Raw genomic sequence first — 13,224 nt, forward strand, 5'->3', positions numbered from 1 at the left:
TATCCTCTTTCAGCTCTTCAAGCCTGCTTTGCCATTCATTTTGACCTTGGCTGATCATCAATTTCCATGTCCTGATCCCGCCTTCTCCCCATATCCCTTGAGCAATTTAACCCCAAGGGCTAGAATTAATTTCTCTTTGAAATGAAACAACGTTTTGGTCTCAACTACTTTGTGGTAGTGAATTCCACACATTCACCACTCTCTGGATGAAGAAATTTCTTCTCACCTCTGTCCTAAAAGATTTACTCTTATCCTCAAACTATGACCCCTAGCTCTGGACTCCCCCACCATTGGGAACATTCTTTCTGCTACCCTTTGGGGGATAAAGGTTTTGAAAAAATTCCAAACATGACTTTTATTTTTCAAATTTTAGATTGTATAGCATGTACTTTCTAATTTGGTCTATCCAATGAAAAATTGCAATAGAATTCTATTATGCTGGATGCTCCATGCATTAACTATGACTAATCCTCCAAACCTACAGGTCTTTGGACACTAATGGGCAATTTAGCATGGCCAGTGCACTTAACCTGCACATCCTTGGAGTATGGGAGGAAACAGGAGCACCTGGGGGAAACCCACACAGACATGGGGCGAGTGTGCAAATTCCACACAGACAATGCCCAAGCCCAGAATCGAACCTGGTGTTGAGAGGCAACAGCGCTAACCACTGTGCCACCCATTATAGTCTAATTTATGCTAAAATAACATAGTTAGGAATTTTATACTCTGGCACCTCACAAGAGAGGTAGGTGATGGCCTAGTGGTATTATCGTGAGACTATTAATTCAGAAACTCAGCTAATGTTCTGGGGACCTGGGTTCAAATACAGCCACAGCAGCCTGTGGAATTTGAATTCAATAAAAATATCTGGAATTGAGAACCTACTGATGACCAAGGAACCATTGCCAATTGGCAGAAAAACCTACCTGGTTCACTAATGCTCTTTAGGGAAGGAAATCTGCTGATCTGCCTGGTCTGGCCTACATGTGACTCCAGAGCAACGGCAATGTCATTGACTCTCAACCTCCCTCTGAACAAGGGCAACTAGGGATGGGCAATAAATGCTGGCCAGCCAGTGACACCCATATCCCATGAATGAATAAAAAAAACATAACTTAAGATCCTGAGAGGCATTAACAGGGTGGATGTGGAGACAATGTTTCTTAGTGTCAAAGAATCTTGAATTAGGGAGTCACTTTTTAAAAATAAGGGGCCGCTCATTTAAGACAGATGAGGAAAAGATTTCTCTGAGGGTTGTGAGTCTTTTGAATTTTGTCCCTCAAAAGACTATGGAAGCAGGGTTATTGGACATTTTTAAGGCAGAGCTAGATATTGATAAACAAAAAGGTAAAAGGTTATCAACAGACAATAAAACGTGGAGTTGAAGTTAGAATCAGATCTTACTAAATAGCAAGCAGACTTGAGGAGCCAATTGGCCAGCTCCTGCTCCTAACGTGCAGGTTCATAATTTTATGGGTTGAAGCCTTTTTAAGGAGGGGAAATAATTTTGGGTTTTTATGTTCCTGATGTTTAAGTGGTTTTACACTCTTATTCTGCAGTTCATTCGCGGTGTGCCGAAACAGGCAAGAGCTTAGCAAATACGTCAAGGCATGTCAGTATGATCGCTGCATGGCCAATCAGACAGAGATGGACTGTGCTAACCTGGAAGCTGCTGCCGTGACATGTCGTGCAGCAGGGGCATGTGTTGACTGGCGAGGCTCAACAAATGGATCATGCTGTGAGTTCTATAAAGCTACAGAATAATCCTCAATACTCCAAATGCAATAATTTACATATACATGTTCTTCTTCAATTCAATTCAACTTTATTGTCATTGTATAATGTACAAATACAAGGAAAAGTGAGCTTGTAGGCTCCCAAGATGCAAAGAAAACAGCAAATGCAGGAGTCTTTATAAAATAGTGCCAATAGTCATTTAAGTGTATACACGCGTATTCCACGATAACCATCACCTGGGAATGCGTTAAAGGATGGAGTTCAGCTGGGTAACAGCTCTGGGAAGAAGGCGTTTCTGAACTGGTCGTATGGGCTCAAATTCATCTGTAGCACCTCCAGTTGGGGGAGGGGGAGCGGGTGGCGGCAAATAGCCTGTGGGTGGGACCTCCAGTAATGCTGACAGGTCTCCGCAGACAGCATTTGTGATAAATGTCCTGGACGGCTGGTAGCTGGGTGCCAATGACTACTTGCTGCAAAGCTTTCCAGTCAAAAATGGAGCAACTGCTGTACCGCACTGTAATGCAGCTTGACAAGATGCTCTCTATTGTGCACCGATAGAAATTTGAGAGAAGGTGGAGGGGGCGGGGGAACAGGTTGGCTCTCTTTAGCCTCCTCAGGAAGAATAGGTACTGCTGAACCTTCTTCACAGGGAAGAGTTATTGAGGGACCATGAAATCATCTCTGTTGTGGACGCCCAGGAATTTGCAGATCCTTTCCACCTCTATCCTATTAATGTAAATGGGTGTGTGTGTACTGCCTTTGGACTTCGTGAAGTTCAATTGCTTTTGGTATGACTTCTTGATATAGAAATGATCAGAATGGTTTCAGGAGCCTGGTACTAAGTTAATCACCATTCATCCTACAGAATTAATAATTGCATGAGAGAAAAATCATTTTAATTAGTGAACTCAATGCACTGACTTGCCTCTGTTGACCCATTTTTCCTTCCCAGCGTGTGTCCCTTTTTGGACGTAGTGCACCCTGATGAGATTAGAATTGACCCATACTTATGACTCAGGCCAGTCATTGTAAGACCGTAAGACACAGCAGCAGAATTAGGCCATTTGGCCCATTAAGTCTGTTTCCTCCATTTAATCATAGCTTTGATGGCCCATTTGTGAGAAAACTACTTTGCAGTGTGTTACCTCCAGAGGTATAGAAGAATATCCATTGCTTGCTGCAGGCTTGAGAGTTAATGAGTTCCAAATCTGGAACCTAGTGTCTTAAAACAGCATCTGGAAAGTGTCAGGATCTGACCATCCTCCTATTTGTCTCATCAACAAAATTGTTTTGCTGAATAACTGTGTAACCTTCAGCTTGCTGTACATTTGTGATAATGGGGTTTGATTTCTGAGGCCGCTGTATGTAAATGAGTGGTAGCTATTTTATGCAGCTCAAGAAACATGGGCCAAGATTTTGAGCCTGGCGATGGAGAACTGGTGGGGAACCCCTGTCAGTTCCATGGGGAAGGCCCAGAGGAATTAAATGCCCATCAGGCATTTCCTTTGCCACTGTTTGGCCTTGCCCAGGATCAAGGATGGAAATCTCACCCACCAAGAGCTGGTAGCCAATCAGAAACCAGCAGCCACTCATTTCCTTCAGCACCACAATGACTTGTGGCAGCTTCTGGTAATGCACCCAACAAAGAAACCCAATGGTAAGGGGAGGAGGATTGGGGGAAGTGGGGAGGTGATCATGGGAGCAGGGAAGGACATGGGGTCAGAAGCAAGGGCAGGGGTGTAGTTTTTGGTGCCCCGTCCTCCACTTCCCAATGTCAGGTCCCTGGATCAGCACTGAGTGCCTTTGAATGTGGGACACCCTCCAGGAGGCTGCACGGGTCAATTGACACAATTCAATTCCACTTGTGGTGTTAGGAATTGCCAAGAGGGTATTGACAGGATATTGGGAGCTTTTGAATGGTGGCCTGTCAGTTCTAAACCAGCCAACCATGCACAGATGAGCCTCAGGAGGTAATTGTGAGCCTTAGCAGGGAAAGATTTGGTGCAAGTAGTGAGCACATTGAAGTGACGATGGCCTCAGCAAGACATAGGGCTTGGATTGAATGAAGTGTTGTGAGTCCTGCTTTTCCAACTAAAAGGTGACATGGAGACCATCTGCTGCAGACAGTTAGAAACATAGAAATTAGAAGCAGGAGCAAGGCCTATAAGCCTACTTCACCATTCATTTTGATCATGGCTGATCATCAAATTCAATATCCTGATCATTTTCACCACCCCCCCCGCACCCCCCCTCCAGTCTCTTGATCCCTGTAGCCCCAAGAGCTATATCCTTTTTTTTCTTGACGTCAGACAAAGTTTTGGCCTCAACTACTTTCTGTGGTAGTGAGTTCCACACATTCAGCACCCTCTCTGGGTAAAGAAATTTTTCCTCATCTTAGTTCTAAAAGTTATACCACTGATCCTCAAACTGTGACCCTTAGTACTGGACACCCCCCACTCCCAGGAACATTTTTTTTCTGAATCTACCCTAACTAATCCTGTTAGAATTTTATAAGTTTCTAAGAAATAAGAACATAAGAAATAGGAGCAGGAGTAGGTCATCTAGCCCCTCAAGCCTGCTCAGCTATTCAATAAGATCATTGCTGATCTGATAGTGGGTTCAGTTCCACTTACCTGCCAGCTCCCCATACTCCTTAATTTCCTTATTGGTTAAAAATCGATCTATCTCTGACTGAAACACATTTAATGAGGTAGCCTCTACTGCTTCATTGGGCAGAGAATTCCAAAGATTCACTACCCTTTGGGAGAAGAAGTTCCTCCTCAACTCTGATTCCCCCTTACTTTGAGGCCACCTAGTTCTTGTTTCCATTGTCAGTGGAAATAACCTCGCTGCTTCTACCCTATCTAGTCCCTTCATTATCTTAAGTCTCTATAAGATCTCCCCTCAACCTTCTAAACTCCAATGAGTACAGGCCCAGTCGACTCAATCTCTCTTCATAATCTAACCCCGTCATCTCCGGAATCAACCTAGTGAACCTTCTCTGTACCCTCTCCAAAGCTAATATACCCTTTATGCACCTTTTTTTTATATGCACCCCCTCTCACCCTTCCAAACTCCAATGAATATAATCCTAACCGATTTAGTCTCTCCTCTTATTGCCCTGTTAATTGGCAGATTGTAAAATGTCTGACAACACCAGGTTTCAGTCCAACCGATTTATTTGATAGTAAACTCACCATTAATGAGTAGAGGTGGGACTCCAGCCCCTCATGTCAAAGCAGTGAAATGAAGCAAAGAGTATAGTGGCATTCCTTGCACCTTAGCATGCTACTGGAACTGCTCTGAGGTGAAAAGGGGGTGGAGGATCAGTGTTATAGGTTGCTTTTTTTTTTGCTTTTCTTAGCTTTGCATTTGCACCATCAATTTTCCCCTGTGTTAAAGTATAAGAAAAAGACCCCGATCAATATGTCCTGTAAATTATGCAGTAAAATTGTGAAAGAAATTAGTAAGGAGTTAATAGATAATGTATACATTCTCACTTTCAGGAAACTTTAAAGTCCTGTACAAGAGATCTACAGCTCAAGTGAAATAGCACTAGGTGCCAGAAAAAGGTGGTCAATATATAGTTAGAAGAAAGCAGCCCTTTTCATCAAAAATGCTTAAAGTTTATTTATTAGTCACAAGTAGGCTTACATTAACGCTGCAATGAAGTTACTGTGAAATTCCCCTCGTTGCCACAGTCTGGCATCCGTTCGGGTCGATGCACCTAACCAGCACGTCTTTCAGACTGTGGGAGGAAACTTGGGTACCTAGGGGAAACCCACGTAGACACGGGGTGAATGTGCAAACTCCACACAGTGACCCAAGCTGGGAATCGAACCCGAGCCCTTAGCTCTGCGAAGCAGCAGTGCTAACCACTGTGCTACAATGCTGCTTTTATTTCTTTTTTTAGTATTCAATACTGATATTAAAAAAGGTATGCACAACTTTAAACACAAAATATGTTCCAATTGGGGACAGGTGTGGGCTCAGCACACAATCATTTTAATGGCATTAAGTGTTATTATCCAACCATCCTGACTCTTTCTGAAGATCATAATAAAGTCAATTTTTAGTAAGAACCTAACTTTTAATTTTATTTTAATTTCAGCCTTAAACTGTCCAGAAGGTTTCGTCTATAGAGCCTGTTCCAGATACAATCACAATTATTGTAAGGATGGGTAAGTGTTTGCAATATATTGAGAACTATCTTCTTTTCATGGCAGCTGTCTATATCTTGAAGAAATAGTAAATGGCTAATTGCTTTTTTTGAAAAACAAAATTATCATTAGTATTTCCTTCAGTACTGTAGTATTTGAATAAACATATTGAATAACAATGATCTCTATTTTCAGTGTGGTGAAACCTGGGGGGAGATTTGTAGAGCGAACAGAAGGCTGCTTTTGCCCATCTGAAATGATGCTATCTGAAGATGGGGCCCATTGTGTTCCTTCATGTGCTCGTGAGTTGCTGTTTGTATGAAAATATACAATGATTTGTAAATTATAATTAAAACATTTAATAAACATTTTGCACCACTGGCAAAAGGAACACTCAGTTAATGATGTGGGACCTTTTTATTCCTATAGGATGCAAAGACTCTTCAGGGAATATAAGAAAAGTGAGTGTTCTCATCTTTATTGCTTTGCTGGAAAGCATAGAAATCAGTTAAATTATCTCCTGTGATCACAATGTCCTGCATCTGAGCTGAATTTCCCTGAGCATTCTCAAGATGCTCATGATTCACTGAACAGCAATTTCTTTAATCATTTTCCCTGGATTTTACTACTCTGATGCTCGTTAGGGTACAGATCAGAAACCCCAAGAAATAATTATGAAGTTAGGCTAGACCCCAACTATTTGGTATTTTTGGCATTAATGCGAGGATACAGTGTTTCACTCTAGATGTGATTCTATTGACACACTAGGAAGCCATTGAAGGAAATCGTAACATTCCAACTTTTCTGCTATCTCTGGTTATCTTGAGAGACGCTGGACTGCATGACTTATCTCTTACTGCTGTAGCTAGATGAACCACTGGGAAGCAGCTCCTAACTTCTTTGTCTTATTATTAATTTTATATCAATATTTCTATCCTTTTATAGGAAGGAGAAAGTTGGACTCATCCCAATGTTACATGTGTCTACTACAAATGTAGCAACGGTGTGGTTATAGAGAAGCAAATCTCATGTTCAATTCAGCAAGACTGTGATGAGGTTTGTATAAGCCTGTATTTGGTTTCTTATGTTTGATGTTTCTTATTCTTATATGCATGACTAACTGGTCATCATAGATATTTTGCTTAGAAGAGCTGTAATATTGAAGTACTCCTAAATTAATAGGAAAATGTTCTATCAATCACAAAGAGAGTGTTTAAGAACATAAGAAATAGGAGCAGGAGTAGGCCATCTAGCCCTTCGAGCCTGCCCCGCCATTCAATAAGATCATGGCTGATCTGTCGTGGCTCAGTTCCACTTTCCCGCCCTCTCCCCATAACCCTTAATCCCCTCTCTTATCAAAAACCCATCAACCCGCGTCTTAAAAATATTTAGCGAGGCAGCCTCCACCACTTCAATGGGCAGAGAATTCCAGAGATTCACCACCCTTTGAGTGAAGAAGTTCCTCCTCAACTCCGTTCTAAACCGCCCCCCCCCTTTATCTTGAGGCTGTGCCCCCTAGTCCTACTGTCTTTTTTGAGCGGGAAGAGTCTCTCCACCTCTATCCTATCCATCCCATTCATCATCTTATACGTCTCAATGAGATCTCCCCTCATTCTTTTAAACTCCAATGAGTACAAGCCTAGTTTATTCAGCCTCTCCTCATAGCTCAACCCCCTCAACTCCGGTATCAGCCTAGTAAACCTCCTCTGCACTCCCTCCAAGGCCAAAATATCCTTGCGCAGGTGCGGCGCCCGAAACTGCACACAATACTCCAGCTGTGGCCTCGCCAATGCCCTATACAGCTGCAGCAAGACCTCCCTACTTTTATATTCAATCCCCCTCGCTATGAAGGCCAGCATCCCATTCGCCTTCCTGACCACCTGCTGCACCTGCAAGCTGGGTTTTTGCGACTCATGCACAAGGACTCCGAGGTCCCTCTGCACCGTCGCCTGCTGCAGTTTTTCGCCCCGTAAGTAATAGTCCTTCCTACCATTATTCCTACCAAAGTGGACCACCTCACACTTGCCAACATTAAATTCCATTTACCATTTCCGGGCCCATTTGCCCAGCCTATCTAGATCCTTCTGCAGACTCTCCACACCCTCCGCACAATTTGCCGTTCCCCCAATCTTGGTGTCATCAGCAAATTTCGACACCCTACACTCAGTTCCCTCCTCCAGATCATCTATATAAATGGTAAAAAGCTGAGGCCCCAGCACCGACCCCTGGGGCACTCCACTAGTCACCATCCGCCAATCCGAATAGCACCCGTTGACCCCCACTCTCTGCCTCCTATTTGACAACCAATCCTCTATCCACGCTAACACCCTACCCCCAACTCCATGTCCCTCGACCTTCTGCAATGATTCGCTCTTAGTACCAAAGGTGACACAGCAACAAGTTATCTTTTCAAGCTTTGAGTGATGCGATAAACCCTCAAACTGATCTTTCATCTGAATAACCAGGGTTTCAATTCAGCTAATATAGGTGCTTCATTTTGCTGTTTTGTAAACCTTATTTTATGTAAACACAATCTCAAGGCAGTGGTTCATGAGTTTGGATCCACAATACCAAACTCTCTCATTTCGGCACACACGGAAAATAAATTAACTTAACCTCCTCAGGCAAGGTTTCTAAGGTGAGAAACTCTGAACTGGAAACATTCAGACCCAGTTAAGGATGCTTTGATTCCATTCCGTTGTTATTCTCTTCCCATACCACAAGGTGCACTAAACAGACTTTCATCTACTTCCGTAGTTAATTCCCAGAACAGGTCACTGGTTTGAGGGATGCCATTCCACATTGAGCATGGCTGAGCAGGAATCCCTCCTGCTCTTAGCGTCAGCCATCAGCGAACTGGAAGGATTTGCAGGTTGATGAATTCAACCTGCTTGGTGCTATGACCGCACCTTCCTTGACCATTGAGTCCTAGGGTGGGATTCAATACCAAAGCTTCTGGCTCAGATCCAGGGACTACCCATTGTGCAAGAAAACCTCCCAAGGGTGCTTTGAAGTTGGAGGTAAAGCTGTTGTTCGGATTGAATAGTAAGATTTACATCTGTGCCTTATTTGGCCTGGGAAAGTCCTATCCTAAGTCCAGCTGATCATGAATGATTGACAGTCTGCTCGATCTGCCAAATATTGAGATTCATGTAAACTGACTTCAGTCATCTCAATTCTGGCCATGTACCTTCACAATATCAAACTAACCCAAAAGTTCCACACATCGAGACATCACTATGGTAAAATCTGATTCTGAAATTAATAAACTTTTTTAAAAAGTTTGTTTATTAGCCACAAGTAGGCTTACAGTCACACTGCAATGAAGTTACTGTGAAAATCTTCAAGTCGCCACACTCCAGCGCCTATTTGGGTACACTGAGGAGAATTTTGCGTGGCCAATTCACCTGCACATCTTTTGGGCTGTTAGAGGAAACCGGAGCACCCAGAGGAAACCCACGCAAACTCAGGGAGAATGTGCAAACTCCACATGGACAGTGACACAAGCCGAGAATCAAACCCTGGTCCCTGACACTGAGAGGCAGCATCGCTAACCATTGTGCCACCGTGCCACAATGGAATTGGAAGGACATTTCCACAGCCCTTATCTGCCATACTGAACAGGGTCTCTTCACTGCTGATACTGGTACAAATAGCTTTGTGCAAAATTCACCAAAAATGCATATTGGAATTCACTGTGTAATATTCAATAAGCTGTGCTAAAGAAAGATAACATTGAAATTAAATTCAAAAATGTAATCAGAATGTTTTGTTGAAGACCAAGAATGACAGATGGAGAAGACACAGATTCTAAATGTATGGGGGCGATCTTACCAAAGAATTCTAACTGCTGAATGAGCATGAAAACTGGAGAGAACAATGCACAATATTTTGGCGAGTTTTAAGACATGCTCTTTTGCCACTTCGAGGCAAAGTGAGACTCTCGCCACTAGAGGGAGTAGACGGAAGCTATTCTTGCCAGAAAGAGGATGCCATCGCACATGTGCCAATCTTTCAGAGTTCTGTGCAAGTGTACACAGAACACTGAAGATCTGCCACTCCCATCTCCAGACATGAACCAGGTTTTTCACCTCTTACCCCCATAGTGTTTACAGCATGGAGATGGGTCACTTGGCAAGTCAGCATTTACCCTCCACACAGGCAAACAGTTCTAATCACAGTTACCCAATGTTTTCCCACTTCCCTTCCATATCCTCATGCTCATTAATGTGCTTGAAACAAAGATTCCTTCATCTATCTTAAAAGCAGATATTTTTAGGGAAATGTGATTGTTTTGGTGGTGGGTTGGAAAAAGTAACCAGAATTTATTTACAATCGTTTCCTGCATAATTTATCCATCATATTCAATGCCGTTATAATCATAACAACTGATATTTAAATTTTATATATGACAATTCAATATTTTCTGTGCATTTAGTCTGACAGAATTTGGGACGAAAATCACTGCTGCTATTCCTGCCGTGCACCATGTAAGTCCTTCATTTTTAATGAACCATTATCAATTAAAAGGCATATTCTGCCCTTAACAGCTTTTGTGGCTTCAGCATCTTTATATGAATACCCAAACTTAGAAAACTGACTAAAATAATTATTTTTACTGAGGTCATGTAGGATGTTTTAAAACTGCATATCCACTCTTTCCACATGAAGCTCTATTGAAGCACATCATGGCACTTGAGAGTGAACACCCAATTCTTAAATTCAGATGCAACCTGCAACTCTCCTGCCTGTTGATGTGGCAGATGAGGAAGCCACAGGGAAGTAACTATGCTCTGGCACATTCTATCACCTGATCACCAAAGCAGTGGAGAAGCACAAAAATACTTTGACAATGAAACGTAGCTAAACATTTTCACCACCTAGCACATCATTTGCCAAGGACTTGTATAGCAGACCCGCATTTGATCTGATTTATTATTGTCACACGTTTTGAAATACAGTCAACTGCTTCAAGGTTTTATCCTTTAAAGGATGAAAATTTGTTGCCTCCCTACGTCCATTTAATTTATCAGTTATTCATAATGCATCACAGAATTATTTTAAACATATTCTGATTCTTCTGAACCTCTGCAGTAGGTGGTTGCAAGTTGAAAAGCAAACAGCTCGAGATCAACAAGACTGATTGTTTAGCAAGCGTTCAGATGAATTACTGTGAAGGAAGTTGCAACTCATTTTCCATGTAAGTAATGTGGCTTAATATGTTTGATGAATTTTAAACAGAGCAGTTAATCAAACAAAAAGGCAAAAACAAACTTGAACCATGCAGCAGGTCAATAAACTTGACCACAGTGAGTGATGTTTTTACACGTGGAAAGCCTATTAATAGAAATGAAAAGCTGGGAGAGAATAAAACAGATGAATCCAAAGGATTGAATGACTGCTGGATAATGTTACATGTTATCTCAGTCAGCGTTGGAAGGAAGCAGGTCTTTAATGCTCATAATACGTTTGGTTTCTGAGTTATTCTGAAACACTCTTGTTCATACTGTTTATTCACATTTTACACACAGACACAATGCCAGAGATGGTAAACCTCATTTTGCTATTTGACTGGATGACTTTTACACATTTGTTTTTCCTTCTTCACCAAATACCTATTAGCCCAATATATAAAGGAACATTTCATGTTTCTTTGTGAACTGCCATGCATTAATCCAAATTAAAATTTGTCATCGTTCAGCCCACTTATACCATTGGTCTAAGGGATGAAATTTATTGTGCAAAATCAGAAAGTGTGTGATGTAACCTCAGATGGGATTTTATGGCCTCGCACAAGCTAGACCAGAAATTCCTGCCCCTGGTCAACGGACATTTCCGTTGTCCATTCCTTGCCTACTCCAATTCTGTGGCTGGCAAGGCAGTAGAATTCTGGCGACAGAATAGAATCATTGAATCCCTCTGCAGAAAGAAGCTATTCAGCCCATTGAGCCTGCACCAACAACAATCCCACCCTATCCCCGTAACCCCATGTATTTACCCCGCTAATCCCCTGACACTAAGGAGCAATGTAGCATGGCCAATCTACCTATTATGCACATCTTTAGATTGTGGGAGGAAACTGGAGCATCCAGAGGAAACCCATGCAACCATAAGGTGAATGTACAAACTCCACAAAGACAGTGACCCAAAGTAGAATTAAACCCGGTCCCCGGTGCTGTGAGATAGCAATACTAACCACTGCTGGATTCCTCTCCCCTAACATTTGGGAATTTCCTTCCTTTGGTCCCTTGTTTTCCATGAGAGCAGAGCTCATGACTGAGTTGAGGGAGCTGGACCCAGGAAAATGGAGGGATGGGAATTGCCTCTGAGGACAGCTACAGACAGCCTACTGAAGGCTTTTTTTTGGAGTTTGAGCTGAGCAGTTGTCATCCAGTGATAGTGTAGACCGATATATGGCTATAAGCTCAACTTTACGCTGGTTGAGATCTTCTCATTTCTTTTATTTAGAGAATTGTTGTGTTACATTTAAATATATTGCTATTTAGTTGGAAATGCTTTCTTATATTTCTGATGTGTTTCACAAATGATACTACAGGGCTAACTTTGTAAATAAAATGTCTATTTGAATACAACATTAAATTGACTGAATTCTTCCACTGTCATCTGATTACTCTTCAGATTTAATTCCACTTTAAATGGCATGCAACACCATTGTGAATGCTGCATGGAACATGGAACAGAAACAAAAATTGCAAACCTGGCATGCAGGAATGGAACAACTCAATCGTACGCCTATATTTCTGCAAAGTCCTGCACGTGCAAAATCTGTAAAAATTAAAAATAGTCTTGCATTCAGGGCAAGTCAACTGAACATAATTTGCGCAGCCTAAACTAAATTCTCAACTCCAAGCTATTTCTTTTTCTTTACAGTGTCTATTTGATTTGCTTTTATTTGGTGGTAATAAGTTTCGATGCACCATTTACCCGTAACTACTCTGGTTAATTTACGACACTGCAATCTATTTGCAGCATGTCTTCTGTGTGTTGCAAATTTTTCACCTTTTGTGCATGGGGAAATTATAATTAATAAAGCATTTTCTGAATGAATGAATCTGTGTAACTTGTAATATTTTTCCTAATGTTTCGAATTCATATGTACATGAAAGAAATATGTCATTTGTGTACAATTTCAATACACCCACTCTGCACTCCCAACTATCTTGCCAGTCTTCCAAATTAATGCTGCTGTCTTCAAGTTTGCGGATGTTCCCTGTTGTATCAAACCTCTGAAATCCTTCCAGTCTGTGCTTCTTATCTCACACTTTTTTGCTGTGAAGATCTCTGTTTGTGATTATTAGTTTGG

The 13,224-nt window shown here is 41.8% G+C and overlaps 1 protein-coding gene across 1 annotated transcript in view; it reads left to right on the top strand.

Moving 5' to 3' along the window:
* Nucleotides 1-12,949, top strand: part of LOC145355597 (uncharacterized) — a 138,691-nt gene extending 125,742 nt beyond the window's left edge. The window contains exons 97-104 of the mRNA XM_080207848.1: nucleotides 1,563-1,741; nucleotides 5,852-5,921; nucleotides 6,096-6,202; nucleotides 6,330-6,361; nucleotides 6,846-6,956; nucleotides 10,339-10,390; nucleotides 10,995-11,100; nucleotides 12,540-12,949. Of these exons, the coding sequence (XP_080063974.1) occupies nucleotides 1,563-1,741; nucleotides 5,852-5,921; nucleotides 6,096-6,202; nucleotides 6,330-6,361; nucleotides 6,846-6,956; nucleotides 10,339-10,390; nucleotides 10,995-11,100; nucleotides 12,540-12,699 (817 nt within the window). The 3' untranslated portion in view covers nucleotides 12,700-12,949. The remainder of the gene's footprint in view (nucleotides 1-1,562; nucleotides 1,742-5,851; nucleotides 5,922-6,095; nucleotides 6,203-6,329; nucleotides 6,362-6,845; nucleotides 6,957-10,338; nucleotides 10,391-10,994; nucleotides 11,101-12,539) is intronic.
* The last annotated feature ends 275 nt before the right edge of the window (nucleotides 12,950-13,224 follow it).

The sequence above is a fragment of the Carcharhinus amblyrhynchos genome, chromosome 19, assembly GCF_965287045.1.
Source record: "Carcharhinus amblyrhynchos chromosome 19, sCarAmb.v2.hapA, whole genome shotgun sequence".
In the NCBI taxonomy this organism is placed as follows: Eukaryota; Metazoa; Chordata; class Chondrichthyes; order Carcharhiniformes; family Carcharhinidae; genus Carcharhinus; species Carcharhinus amblyrhynchos.